The sequence below is a fragment of the Seriola dumerili genome, unplaced genomic scaffold, assembly GCF_002260705.1.
Source record: "Seriola dumerili isolate Sdu_G_001 unplaced genomic scaffold, Sdu_1.0 BDQW01000036.1, whole genome shotgun sequence".
Lineage (NCBI taxonomy): Eukaryota > Metazoa > Chordata > Actinopteri > Carangiformes > Carangidae > Seriola > Seriola dumerili.
In genome coordinates this window covers 499,321-519,585 of record NW_019174291.1, presented here as the reverse complement: position 1 = coordinate 519,585, position 20,265 = coordinate 499,321, and the positions used below count along the sequence as shown (strand labels likewise).

The following is a 20,265-nucleotide window of genomic DNA, read 5'->3' as shown; positions in this document are numbered from 1 at the left end:
ACACACACACACACACACACACACACACACACACACACACACACACACACACACACACACACACACACACACACACACACAGTGAAACAGGAAGCAGAGGAGAGAAACGCCACTGTAAATGACAACAAAAAAAAGCAGAGATTCATGAGAGCAAATGAGCAAATAGAGCAAACAAAGTAAGTAAATAACTAAATAAAATATTTTGTTTTGTTTTTTGGTAGAGGAAACACAGACTACATTATTATTATCAGAGGATGTGAAGAAGATAACATAATATCTACAAAATCCCTTGGAAAAAGTCAGGTCAATTGTATTTATACAGTCCAAAGTCAGATTTTGCCTCAGAGAGGAAAAGCAAGGGTTGGAAAAACACATTTCTATCTTAGCTGGCCTGTTAAACATCTTGTGACCCCTCAGATTTACAGAGTCTGATCTTCACTGCACTTTCATCTTTACCTGATGAGATTACTTTCTCTCTGGCAGCAGTGTGGGAAGAAAGACTGTGCATGGGCCCAAATGTACAGAAAACCTAGAGACCAAAACACGTGAGAAATAGTGCAACTGCATGAAAGCTAAACTACAGGGACATAATAAAACAGCCCTACAAAAAACACCAATCTGCTGAAGCTCATACACAGCGTTCAGTCCCTGTTGAGTCTCTCAGCAGTGGTCATTTTGGAGGATGTAGTCTGTAGCGCTGTTAATATACAACTCTTAGAAATACAAAGTTGTAAAAAGACAATTTTTTATTACCACTGGTTCTGTTTGCTGGTGCTGTTTTCCAGTGTTTGTCATTATGCCATAACAGTTTTTGAGCCCCTGTTCTGCTCACAACATTACACAGTTTTGCAGCATTGATGATCTCTGCACCAGCAATTCAACTGCAGAAAACTACAGATCAGATTTATAAAAAGGCAGAAACTCATCAAACATTCATTCAGTTTTCAGTTAGCAAAAAGTTTTCTAAAATCTAAACTCATGATTCCAACACATGACAACTGTGTCCCAGGACCAGTGGTCACTGACACTGACACTGACATTTATTTTAAAATACAAAAATGAGGATGATTTGATGATTTTTGTTTGGGCTTGTGCCAAACAAGCATGTTCCTTTACATCTGGAGAATATGATTTGTATGTTTACATTTATGGTATGTTGTGACACATTTTACCTTCATCTGCGATTTGTATGTTCCATATTACATAGTGTCAGATTGCGATTTCGATAATATTTCAATTAATTGTTGAGCCCTACTTAACACTAGATGCCCTTAAAAATGACCATCTGGTTAAATGAAGGCTTCGCTCTCAGTTAAGTCTCAGTGAAAAAAGCCAAATTACATGATTCTGATTATGATGATATGAATATTTCTATTTATTTATATAGCACTTTTAAAGCTTAAGCACAAAGTCAGAGATTTACAGAGAAACACATTAAAATATCTGAGCCCTGAAAGACATACAAAGTTTAGGAGCATGTATCGACCAGCACTGAACCCATACATTAAGAAAATGTTTAACCCCTTTTCAACCTGTTTCAGATGAGCTCTTGAAATCACATTAGCAGCAGTGATCTACATTAATGCCTTGGCTTTGCTGTTTTAAGCGTGGTGCAAACATGTTGAGCTGCTGAAACGACATTTTACTCAGCTGACTCACCCTCACAGCAGAGACAAGAACGCCTCACTTGTACACAGTTGAGTCAGCAGCTGGTTCACTAGCTGCTCGACGTGTGATCAAGTCGTCAGTGAAAGGAGGCAGCGGGCTCCGCTGTGCTTTAATAAATGCATATTTCATAAGTGTGCCTGCAGACAGGAGAGGGTGTGCGGCAGGAGAAAAGACCGACCGACAGTCATCCCGTGTTTTTAAACAGAGGTTGAATGTCGCTTCTCTGAAGAACACTATGACTGTATGACATGCATGAGCACACCGCTGGGCACTGAATGATTCCAGACTGGAATAGATGGTTTAACTCCCTCCTCCTACAGAGGCAAAGCTTTTCCAGTGATGTATAGAGGCGCATCTCTCTGCACGTTATAGATCCAACAGCAAAATATTCTTTGGCATTTGCCGAGAATTTGTTGTAGAACTCTCATTAAAACAATGCAGGATAATTTGAATAGATGAATAAGACATGAAAGGACAATACAACAGAATATAGGTACAAATGTCAAAAATATCCATCTAACCTGAGTGAAAATGTATTGATATTGAGGGTTTTTTAAATGTTTTTTCAAGGAACAAACAAGCTGTAACATCATTTCCTGTCTCCCTGAACCAAGAACCAGTCATTAAGAAATGAGCCCATCAATCACCTTATTATCTTCTACACTGCCGCATTCCTGAACCAGTCTGCTGGCAAATGATTTGGAACAACAAAGCATAAATGGTACTTAAATTATGAATTGTCTCGTAAAGTTGAGAACGGTGTTTCGACCATGTTAAGTACCTACAGCAGATGACGAGAGGTCGCAGTCTCCGACCTGCATCAAAACAGCGTGTTGCTGCTTCTGCAAACAGCTGGTGCTGAGCAAATAGAGCCCCTCATCATTTGTAACGACACAAAGCCTTGTTTTACACATAGCATTTTCCAGAATGCACACACTGAAATGTTAACAAGTGCACATCAAATGCATACAGATTCTTTTCCCCTGCATTCAAAAGAGTGTTTCATGAATAAATCTATCAGGCTCTTATTGACTACTTTCCTGTGTCCTGAGCTCGTCAGAACAGAATAACAACACAGAAGCTAGGTTTATATATTCGAATGACTCAGTTTATTTCATGCACAAATGCTCCTATCCATCAGGACTCGCTGCACATGGGGATTTCTGAGCTGCTTTCCAACACAAAATCTGACATTTGTTGGAGCAATATTTCTACCAAAGGGACAGAAGTGACGAGAGATGTCACAGAAAACTCTGACTCGGATCGAAACAGAATCCTAAAGTGGTGGAGTTTGTTAATTCTGTATGCAAATGATGCTCATGCAGTGTTAAATGTTAATGAGGGCATGTGCTTATTGTGAGTGTGTCGGAGACTGTGTGTGCTTGAATGACTGGTGCCTGTTGACTTGCAGTATGTTATCTGCTCCCTCTCACATTCTGCTTGACCTTTCAGATACAGCAGCGATGGCTGGCAGCAGCAGACACACACAGCTGGCACACGTGCCACTGTTGTCACCAGAAGTTTGACTTCAGTAACACGACTGACAGAACTACGAGGAAAAACTGAAAACCTGAACACATCGTGGCTGTCAACTCTCTGAAGTGCACCCAAACATGCCAAATATAATTTCCTCACAAGAGCAACACTGACATTTTCCTTCAGACAGTGGTCTACATATATAATAATGTCACAGTGCTCCCTATATCATGATACGTTACACTGTAAGTATTCCTCTTTCTATGTAAAGGATAGATGATTGGAATTTGTTCTGCATTTGTTGCCTGTGAATTCCTCAGCAACACCATGTCAATGCAAAGTCCTGGCTGTCTAACAAGGCAGTGTTTCACACCAGCACTGGTTAGATTTGAACTTTGATTTATCTGACAGTTATTACACAATTACTCAGTTCATAGTTTCGCCTATGAAATGTCAGGAAATAGTAAAAACTAAATTATCATCAGTAACAGTAACAAATATGTTCAATTTTCCGTAAAATATGACTTCAGTCATGAAAAGAAGAATATCCTGCACACTGCTCCTGCTCAGCATCACAGCATCAATTTATTAATCATCCTAACGTTTCAGTCTCTCTAGACCTTCGTCAGAAGTATTTTAAACAGTTCTTTCAACCATGATCTTAAATAGATAAGGCTCCACCTATCTTGTGTGCCCAGGTGTGTGACAGTCATTCTCTTGTGGGAGTGTCTTTCTATCATTGACAGTGTTTTATCTTGAGTGTACCATACATAGATCTATAAAGTCCCTTTCAAGACTGTCAAGTCTTTACAAGACTAAAGTGACACTTTTTGACCCACCTGCACCTAAGATGTTTGGATGTGAGAATATCTTCATCCATAAAACACAATAATAAAAACAAAACAGCAAAAGCATGAAAACATTTGCTGAAAAATGCCTGAAACAATTAGTTAATCCTCAAAATAGTTGCTGATTAATTCTTTGTTGACTGGCTGATCAATTAATCAACTAGTCATTCCTTTTCTAGTTGAATTTATTAATAAGAACCTTATTCAAAATAAGGCTATTGAAAAGAGAATGATATTGTTGGGTTGTGGGGACAGGTGAACTCAGAGGTTTTTGATCTCCGGTTGATACTGTGTCTGATCTGACAACAAATTTGTCCCACATTTGGCTCCTGGCGTCGGAGTGTTATCAGTGACTTTATGTGATGTGTCCCGGTGGGACTGAAGAGAGGGAAGAAACAGTCAGTACCATGGACAGCTCCCCAAGCTCCTGCTAACACAAGTTGTTTCAAGTGTGATTCTGTGTGTGTGTGTGCTGCTGGCAGACAGTACACTCAGTACACCTGGTTCCAGTTTCACAACCAGTAGCTTCACTGCCAGCACTGGTCCTGCAGGTAGCCGAGTCTGTCAGCCACTTGCTAGGTTTGGAGACGCAGAGGCTACACAGCACAAAACTGCCAAGTGGGAACTGCTGTTTATTTGCCAATGGAGTTGGAAACAAGCTGCCTAATGCTGGTGCCCGTCATCCTCCCTGTTCTTTCCCCCTCTCTCCTTCAAGGAAAGCTCAGCGCTGGTGGGCTGAACAGACACAAGCCTCCCCGCAGGCTTCCTGCCGTCTGGTCGGGCTCAGCACGCTTAGTGAAAGAAGAGCCTGAGTGCCGACTAGGGGAGATTTCTTCCGCTGCCCTTTAACTAAACCTTTAATAAAATAGCCCATTTTAGTTTTTGTTGTAAAGCCTGTCTCCAGGATTTCTATATTGTGAAATCTTCCTGAAATTCACCCTGGACTACCACTGGGCATACAGCCTCAGCTCAGCATGTGGAGCGTCTAGATACCAACCACGCCAGTATACTACACTACACCCTCTGGAAATGACACCGGGGGAAATTGCAGCTGGTGAAAGCAGTGGATGGATTTCTCAGTCATAAAATTCCCTACAAATGCATCGGTGTCCTGCTGTTCCTAATGGTGAACTAATTTAAATTCTGGCTAATGGCCTGAGGTCATAGAAAATGTAGTTAACATTTGATTTGCATAAAACTGAAAGAAAAACACATTTTCCTAAATGCACAATTGAAACCAAAGGTCCCTGGTCCCATGCAGCTCTTGGCCTGGTGTATAGTACCAACCTCACCACAGCACATCACTAAACTGAGCAAACATTAGCCTCTTTCTGTCCATCAAATTATGTAAAGCACATTTTAATCGCTTTATCAAAAGTTATTTATATGCAGAGGCTTTCAAATGTATTCAATTTAATAAAACTTTACATTACCCAAAATTGTTGTAGCTCATGAAAAGTGGCAGTAGAGTCTTTGCACACACAGCTCAGTTTAACTCCAGTAAGTTTGGGATATAATGGAGAGTAGAAAGGTGAGACTTGATACCCGTAGTCAGTGCAGGGCTACTCTCCTGTACTACTCTACCTTGCCTGCACCATAGTGTCACTCAATTTGCATAAATTCATTAATGAATGACACAAAAACTCCCTGCTCTTAAAATAACAATGGAACTGCAAAAGACGTACAAATTGCTCTCAGGGGGCACAAAGGATGAACTCTTGACGAACTGTCATGAAGCGAGGACGGTGCATCTCTGGAACAGAGCATCACAGCACGGCATTAATCACGTTACACGTTCAGATGTATAAATGACAGCTGTGAACATAAAGATGTGAGCAGTGGCCATCATTATAAATCCGGTTCATTACTTTCAGAGGGAATGGCGGACGTTATCACTGAGTGTTAATGAAGACACACTCGATTAACTCTAACGGGCATTTAGATCTAAAAAGCTCAAACAAAATCTATAAAGTCAGTCTTCATCTGAGCGACAGCAGAGCTCCAGGTTCTGGCCTCTGACCGGACCACAGATCAGAGGCCAGGCTCTGAAGCCCAGCTTGACAGGAGGTATGGTCACGTTCACACACGTTGATTAAAAATCTCTAAGATCAATGGAGCATCTTGCAAATTCTGTTTTAATGAATTACATAGCAAACCTACATCCTACAAGTGATATTCATAGCTCCTGTGCTGGTTTAAATATGTACATATTTGGCTGCTGTAACGACAGCAGGAACCACATGGAGCGAAAACACGGCTCAGGAAAAAAATTTACATATTTTTCTTAGTGATGCAAAGAATTTGCCAGTTTTATTTCTTTGTCTATAACTTCACAACAACAACTACAACAACAACCTTCACAAAAAGCAAAAATCTGATCTACAATTGTGCAAGTGAAGCTCACATTACAAAGCCTGGCTGATGCAAATGACAACAGAGACAAATACAGCCAGCTATTTCAGAATAACTGACTTACATACAGTAAGAAAGAGCTGAGAGGCTGTTGTTCGCTTTATAAATCCCTACAGATAACAGCAGCTTCTCCTGAGAGATGAGACATGAACAAAAACACATCAGCTGACTGATGCCACACCGCCGGCCATGTGACAGCACGGCCCGCCGCTGCAAGCTTTTTAATGGCCCCGGACAAATGCGGTAAATTGCCTCTTTAAATATTGTGAAGCAGAAGTGTTGAATGTGCAGAATGAGGAGGCTGTGTGAGCTGCACCGGGGAAGAGGAATCAGTGGGAGACATAGAGGTGTCGCTAATGACGGCTGACAGACAGGTAAGGCTGTTTCTCACGGTGTCTGATGAAAACCTTGTATGTCCAGATTGTCTTTCAGATAAATAACTTCCTGCACAAAGATTGCAATCTGAAAATGTTTGGTGTTTGAGACTGTATATCCAAAGGTTTTCAAAACATATCTGTATACAGCTGGATGGATAAGAGCCTCAGTGTTCTGGGGATATAAGAACCATGTTTATAGTTCTGAATTAACCTTCGTATTGTCTTCCTGTCGACCAAAATTGACCCGATCTGATCCACAATTCAATAAAAATAGTGATCATTAATTACTTTTGCAAAAAGTGTAGTAAGTAACCATCAGTGTTATTTTCAGGCAATCATGTGAAAGAAAACCATATTTCTCATATAAAAACATTTGAAGACAACCGGAGGGTTAAAAAGGCACATGTTCATGGCTTTTGTTACCCTATTGTTTTTATTTCTCTTATTTTAATTTGAGGTTTCCAGTTTTGGCACGCCAGTTCCCATCCTGATTTGTGGGACTTAAGCAGAAGTGTAAGGTTGCCGTTGTGTCAGTAGATCCCCGAGTCCCGTGTTCTAGTCTTACATAGTTTCGATTTTGGCCAGTCTGCAGTATACAAAACTAATCTACATTAGTTACTACCAATCCCTGTTTGTACCCATAGTTGTACAGACACGATTTCATTGATCATTTTTAAAGGAAACATCTACAGTTGGTGATTTTGTGGTAGGATCTAATGTTACAAGGAAGTTCTTTTTATAGGGTTTCTTGGTGGATTATGGAAACTTTTCCTGGACATCACAGATATCCCTGGAAAGAGTCATGTGTGAGGATCCCAGCAGTATCAGTATTCCGGTTTGTAATCCATTTTGGTTTCACCACTCAACATGTAGTGGATAGTACATCCTAATTAAGTAATTACAGGGCTAACAGGCTATAGTCGGTGTTTAGTTGACCTCATGGGGACCCTCTACCCAAAAGCCATTTCTTATTCACCAAACAACGTGAACTGATGAAACGGGCAATGAGAAATTCATACATTGCAAATATCTCCATGCATATTAAAACTCCACCCTGACAGAGTATCTGGCGATTACTGTGTGCTGTGCAGCCAATTTTCCAGGCGGCAGCTTAATGTTGCATCAATGGATTAATATTTTGTAGGTCTAGTTCGTTTGCTGCCTGTGAGGCTGCCACTGCTGACTCTGGCAGACTGTTATTGATCAGGTTTGTGTTCTACAGGCCCGGGTGATTATTCTCAGACAGAGTCCAAAACAAAAGGTTCATAAACACAGGCTCAGCTATAGCACAGACCTGAAGTCAGACAGAGAAGCCAGCAAACCACGAATGCTCCAGGTGAGATAAACTACATGGAGAATAATGCATCACTGTGCTTTGCTGGCTCAACTGAGGAGGACGCTGCTGATTCTGTAGCACTGTATTGTTTCTCAAAGCATTACTGACTATAAAACTGACTAGGCGACGTGAAACAGCATCTGTCCTTCATGACTTGATATACTAGTGGCTCTCCGGTACACCACATCAAACACAGATCTGTTAAGTAACCAGAAATGTTTTCTGAAAAACGAAGCTCTGTATGGGTTTGGGATTCATCAGCGTGTACAGGCTTGTTGCCCAAAATAGTCATTTTTACGCAGTGGCTCCCGCTGCGTGACCGTCTGATCCACCTTAAAATCACATGACTGACTGTGCCTCTCCTTTATGTTTTTCACTACATACAGTCAATGATCTTCTCAATGTCCTCAACATATCTGTTTTCTACTGCTGTCAATGTTGTTCTTTAACTTTTGGTAACTGTTTAACTGGCTTCTGGTTCTCCATCCGCCTCAAGCTGGCATGAAGCGGAACTAAACATAAAGCTGCAATGAGTTTATTATCATTTGTATGCAGCACCATATTCCAGGTGAAACTATTTCAGTCTAACTTTGTTGTCGTCTTTCGCTATAGAGCAGCTCTTAGTGTGACTGCTTGAAAATAAATCAACTGAAAAGTGGTTAAAAAGCTGGTTTTACCACAGAGCACATTAAATAAATGATTCATCCTGAAACCAGTCTTCAAATATGTTTTTCAGGGTACTATAACAGCAGACTGTAGATGTTTAAATATCACCTGCTCGTCTTAATTTGATGTAAATTGATGTCAGTGATTATGGAGGTAGGAATGCAGATCCTTTAAAGGTTCCATATATGTGAAGTATAAAGGTAGATGTCCATGTGTTGTTTGATGATAAAGCAGGTCTAGGTTCTATATTAATACTGTGAAAGTATCAAATCGCTCAGTCCAAATAGAAAACGCACACAGCCTGTATTCAGAAACTGAGCCTCAAAACCAGCCGTCAGGACTTCTGGAACAAAGCAGTCACTGACCCAAGCCCCGCCCACCTGGACCCACCATCCAGTCTTGCAGGATTTGGTTTCTCTGAGTGTTTACCTGGAATCTGCTATATCTTTATTGGATCACTCAGTAAACAGTCAGCCAATCAGAAAAGAGGTTAAGAGCCTTCTCTCCTCTGACTGGCTCACTGTCCTGTTGTTACTAGAGCTCCAGAGAGAAGCCTGAGAGAGGAGATGTAAAACTACATTGAGATGGTTTTAGTATAAAAAAACCACAAATATATCTTCTTATGGATCAACACAAATAAAACTCAGGAAAATGGACATTAAGAAAGAAGCCAGACAGTTTACTGAGGAGCCTTACCGTCAAGCTCCTCCACGGAGATGCTGGCCAGCACGTCGCTGTCACTGTCTGACAGCGAGCGGCTCAGGTAGTTCCCCTTGTAGAGCAGGCCTGCCGTCACATGGTGGAACGGCATCTTCTCCCTGAGAGACACCAGAGGGAAACATTTAGACAGCAGTGCAGGCAGGGAAGAGGAGCTGAGGAGGAGATTTCTCTCTTGGGGCTTTTTGGAAGATTAATTCTGAACACAAACACCAATTAAAAGCTTCACACATTACACATGTTTCTGAACAATGTTTATCAACAGGGGGAACTCCCATGTGCAATATTTCATGGTCATTGGATTCAAATTAGCCACTAAAACACACAAAATAAAGTTAAATTGACCTGTGAGGAGCAGAAACCCGCTTTTTCAAACAAACTTAAAACTAAATCAAGAGAAAAGCAACATGAAATGTGAACCCATAATCAGCTACAGGGAGCTGCTCTGCCCATTTGTGATATTGGTGAAGCTAAAACAAATTAACGTCCAAGGGCCACAGCATAAACGAGCTCCATAAAAGAGGCAGGACTCATTCACTAAGTGGGAAGTCACACAGTGAGGGAGACTCATATAACTAGAGGTAAATGTAGTGGAAGTGTGTGTATGTGTGGCTGTGTGAGAGCTTGCGCATGTATACTGTATGTGCAAATGTGACTGAGGCAATTAATTATTCAATAAATTGAAGCCCAAGGGCACAGGAGGAAAATAAGAGCATAGCGAGGAGAGAGATTTGGGGCGACTACTTCCTTCTCTCTAATTGGATTTCGTCTGGATGAGCACTTTGAGAAGATGCTTCTGAGACAGAGCGAGGAGTTCAAAAATGGGCTGAGATATTACACAGAGAGTGACACAGAGCGCTGAACTTCTCTGAAGCGCTGGGCTTCTGGATGTGTTTGTCTCTTTCATCAGTTGAAGTTTACACCATGTTTCTGCAGAGGCGAGTAAGCCACACAATTACAAAAGCTTTGGTAATAAAAAAAAAACATGCAACATTTAACATGAGTTTAAAAGGGAAACATGCTCTTTGGAAAACTACGACAGTATGGATGTACAGCAGTTCTGTTCTTTGGGTTTTTAAGCAGCATCACACACGCAGGCTGTTGTTCTAGGTCGCTAACCAAATGAACAAATCTGAGCTCTCCTGAGCTGAATGAGTCTAATTTTTCAGCTTGTTATGTTGCTGGTTTCGTCCAATCCATCTCTTTTGAAAAGATGACATACTGCACATTCATCATATTCCTCTGCAATAAGGCATACTTAATGTACAATCGATGTTTTATTAATGTTATTCATCCTTTATCAGTAAGAAAACATTTTAAGAACAATCTTTTAGCTGAGAGCAAAAAAATACTTTAGGTAGCTCTTAAAGTGGCTATTTGTAAGTTTTCTCTGCCTCCAAATGTGGTTTCTTGCCGGTGTCGTGGTGATTGTCACTTAACAAAAGCTTTAGCCATTGTTGTCTTTATAAGACAAGAGGTTATAATAAAAAAGGAATGAAGTTTGATGCTGAGCTCACAACGTTTCTTCTAGACTGGTGAGTAAATAGCTGTTAATGCTAATGTTGTCTATGTAGCGATAGCAAAAACTTACAGATAGCTCAATTAATGTCACCCTGAAGGATGGAAGTAAGTTTATAGCACTGTTCTAGCACAAAAGCTGTTTTTGCCATAAAAGGAAAGTAACAGCGATAGCATACAAACACATTAAGACTGCTTGAACAGGCAATTTAGCCCTTTAGCCTTTTATAAACTGAGAAACTCATGATCTTTCTAATTCACTTCAGTCACTTTCTAATTGGCAATTAAGTTTTCTTATTAAAGATGTATTACTGAAATACAAAGCAATACTAAAATATACATCAGTTGTGAATAAAGCAGATATGAATAGCCAAGACACACATACATTTCAGATCAGCTTCTTATACAAGACTGGCACGAGTTGCACATTATACCCGAGTTCAAAAAAGATAAAGATGGACGAGAGGATGGAGAGAGAACACATTTCAATGTGTTTAAACCAGAAGCAAAAGGAACTGTGATTTTTAGAATTTCCTCATCAAATAAAGTGATTCGGAATATCAATACAGTAATTGTTAAAAGTTGTTTTGCTACCATTAACCCCATTTGAAGTTTTGTTTTTCTACCATGTTCGGCACCTGCCAGAGCCAATCCTTCACTGGTTGGAGCTGCCAGCCATCCATTGCCTCACAAATTGAAAACTGGTCCCTGCATCTTTCTTGTTTGTCAGTTTAATAAGCATGCATATTAAGACGTCTGCAGCTCTGCATAAAGCCCTCTTTACGACCAGCTTTCTTCACACGTAACGTCAGGATTTTTCACTTCCTAATTCATCAATTATTCAGTCATCTCTCAGCTGTCATTATGAATATTACAATCATTCCTCTTGTCTGCGTTTTCCCGTACTCTCGGTGCGAGGAAACCCATTTATTACGCAGGTGTATACTATCCTTAGTCTGCGCTGCTGCTGCGGCCAACATGAAGAAATATTGATCAGAATGATTAACCATGCATGCATTTCATTACAATGACTCTGCAGTCAGTAATGAACTGTGAAAACGCGAATGAGTCGTGGAGACAAAAAAAGGCTGTAATCTTATGCAGCTCAAGATTTTGGCTTTACAATGGCAAGAGTCAGCTGCGTGTGTGTTTTATGTGTTCTGTGTGTGTGCGCTCTCTGAGCATGGAGGGCAATCATGGCTTCCATTGTGAGTTTTCTCACATCCCTGACACCTTCAGCTCTGCACTCTCAAGTAATCTGTTTATCCGGCTGAAAGCTCATACTAAGAGAGGGCTGACCTGCCTTTTAGCAACAACATTTTGCTAATGTTGTTGATCACTACTGTTCAATCCCAAGATTAATACCCTTACCTGAAATCACCTGTCATCCTATTAACCAACCCCCAGGAAGTTATATAACCCCACCCTTCTGGTCTGCAAAGCCATTTCCCTCCAAACCCCCGAGAACAAAGAGAACCACTGTGATTTGATGAAGAATGGACTTTTTAAACCTTATGTTATTTTATCCATGTTAATATTATAGCAGTTCTTTGGTTAGCATTTTATTGTTGTGTGGCTTTTGAATGTTTATTTGTGAACACTGCATTAGATTCCTACCTGAAGGTGGAGAAAATACAGAGACATTGGATGCATAATGAAGTAAGTGGAAGTAATGTCAGCTGGATTTCCTTTATCTATTTTATTATTGTTAGTGCCAACATTTTTAATTGATATGTGATTTTACTTATTTTGTCTTTATGTATTTTGACCTCTCTCATGTACAGAAAGAAGCATCCACCCATCCATTCATCCATCTAACCATCTACCTAAGTGTCTTCAATTGTGACAAGTAAAATTTCTGGAACTGCTTCTGGATCCTGTGTTTAAATGTGCACATGTCCTCATTAGATGTTCAGCGAGCCAACGCCACCGCCCTGAGTGTAGTTTTTACCACACCGAGATAAGTCTGAGATGTAGCGGAGGAAACAAAGTCTCCGTCTGGAAACAGAGGTGGAGAGTCGTAAAGTATTTTCAGCACCTTATAAGTACTTTTCACATTTCAGAGGGAAATGTTGGGTTGTTACTTAGCTACATTTATCTGACGGCTGCCGTTTACCAGCTCCTTTACAATTAATGTGGTTTTACAAGCGGATGGGCTTAATAAAATGTGACGGATTGTTGGAGTTTAAACACCTGCAACAATATTGAGAATCATGTTGAAACAATAAACTGACTGAAAATTACACAACGGCAAATCATTGAGGTAGTTAAGTAGACAATTTCCCCACAAGCTCCATTTAGGAGCTGTTCTGTTCTAAATGGAGCTCGTGATGACCCCGTCTTCTCAGCTGTTAAAACTCAATCATTTAAGTTATTTATCAAGCCTGTATTCCCGCTAACAGCTTCTCAAATGTGACAGTTTTCCGCTTTTCTCAGCTTAAGACCGTTGTAATTTGAATATCTTTGGGTTTTGGACTGTTGATTTGGCTCACAAGCAATTCCAATATATAATCGACACATTAAAGCAGAGCGCTGAAGCCGCATTTATAGTGGCTGATCGGCGTCAAGTGTTTCATATAAGCTTCACAATCATTCATTCGCAGCTGTGTCGATAGTAAATCCAGTTATATTCATGCAGGTGTACGGCAGATGTATTTATTAAAAGGGGGGGGGTGGGGGGGTTAGTTCTCCCAGGAGAATCCTCATGGCTGTTCAGACGGTTTGAGAACTGCCTCAAAGTGCAGAGCTTCTTCCCACCAAGTCTAACTCTGTATCCAATGGCTGCTCTGGAGCTTTGACAGCCACACAGGGCTCTGCAAGGATGACCTGACTTCTGAGCCTCCATGACACAAAGACATCCTCTGCATCACTGAACAAGACCAATTAAATGTACCGACATGTTTACACTGAGGAGCACGAAATCTGACACCACTGACAAACAAACAAAAGATTTAGACATGTCGAAGCACACATGAAGAGGGGACACAAGTTTTGCTGCATTATTTTACTATGGTATATCACGAGGACATTATGTTTATCAATGCAGACGATGAAGAGTGAGATAATGTGCTGAGACAGTAAAACACCTGATCTTCAACCCCTCAGGAAGACGGTGTGGAACAGAGCTGTTCAGAGCCTTCACAATCATTACACTTGATTAAATTGATCAAGGTCTCAGCTGAACAAGCTAATGTGCCCTTCAGGAGCAGAGCAAAGTACAGTAATCACTTAAATCACCAAGTGATCACCGCAGCCTCAACCAAGCCCACATCTGTCTTTTTTCTGCCTTTTTTTTCCCTTCATCAAATAGTTATTCCTCCGCAATACCGTGATATATCAGTTCAATAGAAAAGAGGCGAGGATTCTGGGATTTAATACTCAGATTGAGCAGCTGATAAAAATGAGCCATAGAAATGACTTAAAGATAAAATCAATGGATGGCACCTCGACATTTTACTGAGCAGGCTGCTTTGGCAAATTCTGAATCTCCAACTCTCTGAGGAAACACAACGATGCTTTTTAACCACTTACACTACTATAATTAACAGTTATTTCCACTGTCGATTAATCTAATCATAGATCAATTGATTGTTTAATCTATAAAATATTATCAAATGGTGACAAAAATGTCCATCCAGACGAACAAAGAGCAACTTAGTGTGTAAAATCCCACAGGAACGTGAGAGTAACAGCAGATGAAACCTGCCCTTGTTTAATGGGATAGTAACTCATATTTTACATCACGTTGATGCCATTAGCTGATGCTGTTGTCCAAAGTGACTTTCAGAGAGTGAGTGAGTCTGGAGGTAGTGTCCGGCTCAAGGACATGTTGAACCGACAAGACACATGGCTGTTGACGGCTGCACTAGCAGAGATTGGACCTGTGGCATTTAATTGCAGGGACAACCTGTCACTCCGCTGTTTCCTGAGCTCCAAAGTTAAGCCCAAATGTGATTCCACACTATGATCAACCCCGTCACCGGTCTGTTCATTTCTCAGAGCTGAGTTACTGAGTCACGGTTCAGTTTGATGACTCAGAAAAAGGTCAGGATTCTGTAATAATTTGATTTCAGCAACAACCACAAACAGAAAATAAACAAATAGGTGATTACAGACTTTGAAGTCTTCCTGTTTTCCTCCACTTTTGCCTCCAAATATACCGATCCACCTGAGTAACACTGACAGTGTGGACAAGAGTCACACGTCAAACAATAAAGGAAGAAAAGGCTCTACACATTATCAGCAACATCATTTTTAACCTGAACAAGATTTCTGTACAGAAATGGTCTGATAAATAACAATACCTGAACACTTTACTGTTCCTGAAAAAAAAAAGCTCAATGTTTAAAAGCTCATCTTTCTTTATTTAATGGATTGCAGTGAATAAAGTAGCTGTAGGCCTCGGCCAGCCAGTCAGGTTGCAGTTTACATCCATGTCTGTCCAGACACATGTAACAGTCGTAGTAAAGACTCTGAAGGAATTTTACAAAAAGGTATTAAGTGTATTTTATCAATATTAGCTTTATGAATCCTCAAGTTATGTGAGGTCTTGATGTGACCTTGACCTTTGACCTCTGACCACCAAATTCAAATCAGTTTTTCCTTGAGTCCAGGTGAAAATTTGTTTCAAATTTAAAGAGATTCCCTCAAGGCGTTCCAGAGACATCACGCTCACCAGAATGAAACGGGGCCCAACCTGAAAACATAATGTCTCCGGCCTCGCCTGTCACCAGCACGGAGGCATGACACCGCTGCACGCGGGACAGCTGCAGACATCGCTGGATCTCACGTTTAAATTCTGATGATGTTCTACAATCAGTCAGAACAGAAAAGTCGAAGGAGCATTCAGAGCGTATACATTCTTGTTTTCTTTCAAAGTATATTTCCAGCCGCCCACAATAAAAGCTATTTCAAAGCAGCCTGACAGTAGACAAACTATTACTGCATCATTATTGTCCTTTTAAGTCTTTCCACTGTTGTTAAGAATGGGTCGCAGCAGAACTGAACCCAATTACAGCACAGACATAAATAAAACCACCTCCACTAAACCTGCGTGCATGCCTTACAGGGAGAGCACTTCTTGTACTGACACTTGAAGGAAAAGACAAAGATGACATGACTAATCAAAACACTTTGACCCTGAAGGAAGAAGCAGTGAGTCGCAAATTACACTGTTGCCATTAAAGCGCCGTATGTCCCCAAAGAACTGGTGGGAAGAGTTGATGAACTCATTCCTCTCTGCAAACTCACCGGAGGTTAGTGTCACACCTTAACATGCAACATGGAGGCGTGGTTAAGAGATCAGGGTCAGGACACTGAGATGTAGAAAAGAATCAATTTAATCTGATTTTTCTTTCTTAAATAATTTTTTTTAGTCAATAAAATGGCAAAGACAAACAAAATGTTAAAAAAAAAAAATGCAATAGCTTTAACAATTGAAAATAACATCTTCAAATAGCTTGTTTGTCCAAAAAAAAAAAAATTCCAGTGATACAAAACAGAAAAAAAACAATTAATTCTCTCATTTAAGAACCTGGAAACTGAAAATGATTGTTGTTGTTTTGACCTGATAAATGACTTAAATAATGACTTTACTAAATTGTCTGTAAGTGTATCTAATTTATCTCTGATTGGTTGTCTTGTTTCAAACATGCTGCACTTCCCTATAAAAGGTGGCCTTCATGTCCTGAGCGTCTGAAGCTGTCCAAAAAAAACACAATATCTCACAGAGACCAACTCTTGATATTTTCCACATGATCAGAGAAAGATGCTGCTGGAAAAGAAGAATAACTCTACCAACAATAAATCTGATAATCCAATTACATCTTCAGAGGATTTAATCTTGTCCTTCTGAAATACTGACACAGGATCATTGGATGATATTGTTCTATGTCAACACATTGACCTTCTCCTTATCGTATCACCACATTTCAGTCAGTCCTCTTTTTCTATAAGAAATGAACACTCAACCCACGACCCACACCAAAATACCACACCAGTCCCCAGCTCTGAGTCTTGACTCTTTGAAGAGAGTGCAACCTGATGAAAAGAGCACAGCTTTATTCAAAGGCTTGTGCATGACAAGGAGGCCAGATGGCAATTTCTCACATCAGATCCCGCAGCACAACAGCCAATACTGAGGGGGACACAAGCAGAACACTGTGTCCCGGCAGCAGACCCTCGGGCCACAAAATCAACTTTGTAAAGAGGACGGTGACACAGTGGCATGCTATGATCAGGTCTAAAAAGCTTATGTTGAGAAAATACACCAGTTCCAGCTTTAATAGATCAAGTTATCAGCAGGATGCAAGTCCCCTTTCAAGATGACGCCATTTCCATAACGCTGATGAACTGGCGTTCCTTCCCATCGCACAGGGGCAGTAAACTCCCCCCCTGCACTGCTCTGTGTTGGTTAAAATTCCTTTCTTTTTTTTTTCAATCACACCCTTATCAGAGACAAACAAAATAAAAAACATCAGCTGTGACATCACAGATTGAGGCGTGGTCACATCAGCAGAATAACTAAAAAGTTTCCACTCCAAGAGACAGATGCAGCAGCAAGTTTTCAGTGTGGAGTTACCAGTTTTACAATTTCCCATCGCTGCCAGAGAGACATAAAAGCAGGCAGCTGCTCATGAAAACAGCCTGTTGAGGACATGACAGCAGCCAAGAGGACGACATGTGGGGAATCTATAAACTTTAGATCCAGTCAGGAGTGAGGGATTCTGGTCACACTTCAATTTTATTGACAACCTCACCCTCCGTGTAGTGATGCAACTTGGTGTCAACTGACGACTATCCACTCATGTCAACCTTCACATTGATGATACTGTAAAGTGCAGCAGCAAACAAACGCAGAAGATGCTAAAAATCATCAGAGCAGTTCATCTATTAGGTCATTATTAAGACATTAATTAGCAACTGCTTTTGGTCCCCCAGCTCTATCTGATCCTCGTGTAAATGGCACCAAGTTATGCAACAACAAAACAAACGAGTGTCAAAATCTGTCCCTGTGATGTAAATAATACGAAAAATATTACTATGGATCAATAAGACATGCCTGAACCTCCTGAGAGAGAAATCAATGGGTAAAACGACTGTGCAGTGCTATGGACTGTTCAAGAGAGGCACACAGGTGCTTGAAAACGCAGTCAAGTGGGCGCAAAGGCGATCCATCAAACCATCACGGCAAACCAGGAGTCAAACGTTCTCCAAACTGAGAAAAGAGACGGGAGCGTCCCACAGAAGTGCCACCTCTCTGCACACATCCCCAGCTGCTTCCTGCAGCAACAGACCCTTTCCATTTCTCTCTGTCTCTCCCATGCTGATTCTTACCCATACTGGTGGCTGTGATTGTACTCAGCAGGATACTGCAGCACAACAGGCTCCCTCACTGGACTCTCCATCACGTCCAACGTCCCGTCCCTCAGGTACGGGTTCCCCGGCAAGTCTCCGTTTACCTCTGAGTGCGTCCCCGGCGGCAGCATGCCAGAGGGCTCCGCCGTCTGGGGATCGGGCTCTGTGACCTCCTCCTCCATCAGACTCTTAGATGCAGTGGTGCCTCCAGCAGCAGCAGCAGCAGCAGCAGACTGCCTGTCCACAAACCACTGAGCCCGGCTGCCTCCACAGTTTGGGCTTGTCCCAGAGCAGCAGCATCGGTTCCCAGAAACCCCTTGTTTAATATTTGAGCAGTGAGAGCAGCAGGTACGACAGCTCCTCTCACGCTCCACTCCTTGGCTCCTCACTCCCTCCCTCCCTCCCTCCCTCCTTCCCTCTCTCTCTCTCTCCCTCCCTCCCTCTCTCTCACTCTCTGACTCCCTCTCTCCCCCTTTGCTCTCTCACTCACTCTCCAGTGCAAACATTCCTCCACATGGGGAGACAGAGTGGAGGGCTCATTAGTGAGTCCCAATGACAGACTCAGCCCTGCCTGCCTGCAGCTGTGCTCACAAAATACACAGGGAGAGGCTAGAGAGAGAGAGAGAGAGAGAGAGAGAGAGAGAGAGAGAGAGGGAGGGAGGGAGAGAGAGGCAGACAGAGATAGAATGAGAAAAAGAGACAGAGTGCAGACAGACTAAAAAAAAGGAGTGGGAACCAAACAGAAGCTGACAAAGATGAAGACGGGGAGGACGCAGGAAGCAAGACTGACAGCTGAGGTGAAAGAACAAGAGACTGTTTGTGAATGTGTGTGTGCAGCAGGAACACACACACACTCATACAAACACACACACACACACACACACAGCCTTCATCTCCTTGTGGATTTTGCTTACAGTGCGCTCTGCAGGTCAACACGGGGATGCTCAGAAGGAACGTCACACAGGGAGCGACACATGTGCCATGACAGCGTGCGCCACCGTGTGGAGCAAGGAGCGCGCGTTGGACGCTGCGCAAACGACAGGCTGGTGATGGTGATGGTGGGTGGAGGGCGGCCGGCGTCCCGGCGGGGGTCCACAGTGAGAGCTCTGCTGAGCCCCCGTCACAGCTCCAGTACATCTCACACACACACACACACGCGCGCGCGCGCACGCGCACACGCACTTCCTGCGAGCTGCGTGTGACAGAAACTACATCCACGCAACGGCCACCATCATCACCAGCAGGCGTTAATGTCTGCATCTGATTAAAAGACATTCTGCCTCAGATCTCGTGTTGTCTCATGACTGAGTGATGTCGCTTTACAGTGAACACACAGGCTTATGTCTGACTCTCAAAACAACAACTCCAGCTGATAATGCGGGAGATTTCCAGACTTGTTACAAAAAAAAAAATTGGAAAAGTCAAATATTCATTTGGTTCATTCTCAAGCCTCTTCCTCACACATACTCCACAACACTCTGAGACATATACAACACACTGGAAACTGCAGCAGATGTTAATACGGACTCATCTGAGTGGACACCCGCAGGTCCTGCCCGATCCAAAACAACAGGTGTGGGCCTGCGGGGAGCTCCGATGCGAAAAACAACAGTACGTAAACAGGCTGTGGTAATGAGCTCCAGCCTGTTCGTTCCTCACTTGAAAGGTAATTTATTGTCTCATTTCTACAACTTACCGTTGAGTGTGTGAGGGTGATCAGTCAAATCCGTTAATCGATGCCCGCAGTAGGATCCAGTTTAGAGACTTGAGGTGGACTCAATCAGCCTCGTTGATCGATCCGTGTTGCTTTTTGCGTTATGAGTGAATTATTCCTTTATTTTTCAATGCACTTGTTTCTTCCCATCGTATGCAAAGATAAGAAGCTCACACT

General features: G+C 41.9%; 1 protein-coding gene across 1 annotated transcript in view; it reads right to left on the bottom strand.

Moving 5' to 3' along the window:
• LOC111216924 (calcium-binding protein 8-like) overlaps positions 1–18,645 on the bottom strand; it is a 61,439-nt gene extending 42,794 nt beyond the window's left edge. Inside the window, 2 exon segments of the mRNA XM_022738583.1 lie at positions 9,480–9,601; positions 18,354–18,645. Of these exon segments, the coding sequence (XP_022594304.1) occupies positions 9,480–9,601; positions 18,354–18,556 (325 nt within the window). The 5' untranslated portion in view covers positions 18,557–18,645.
• Positions 18,646–20,265: the final 1,620 nt, after the last annotated feature.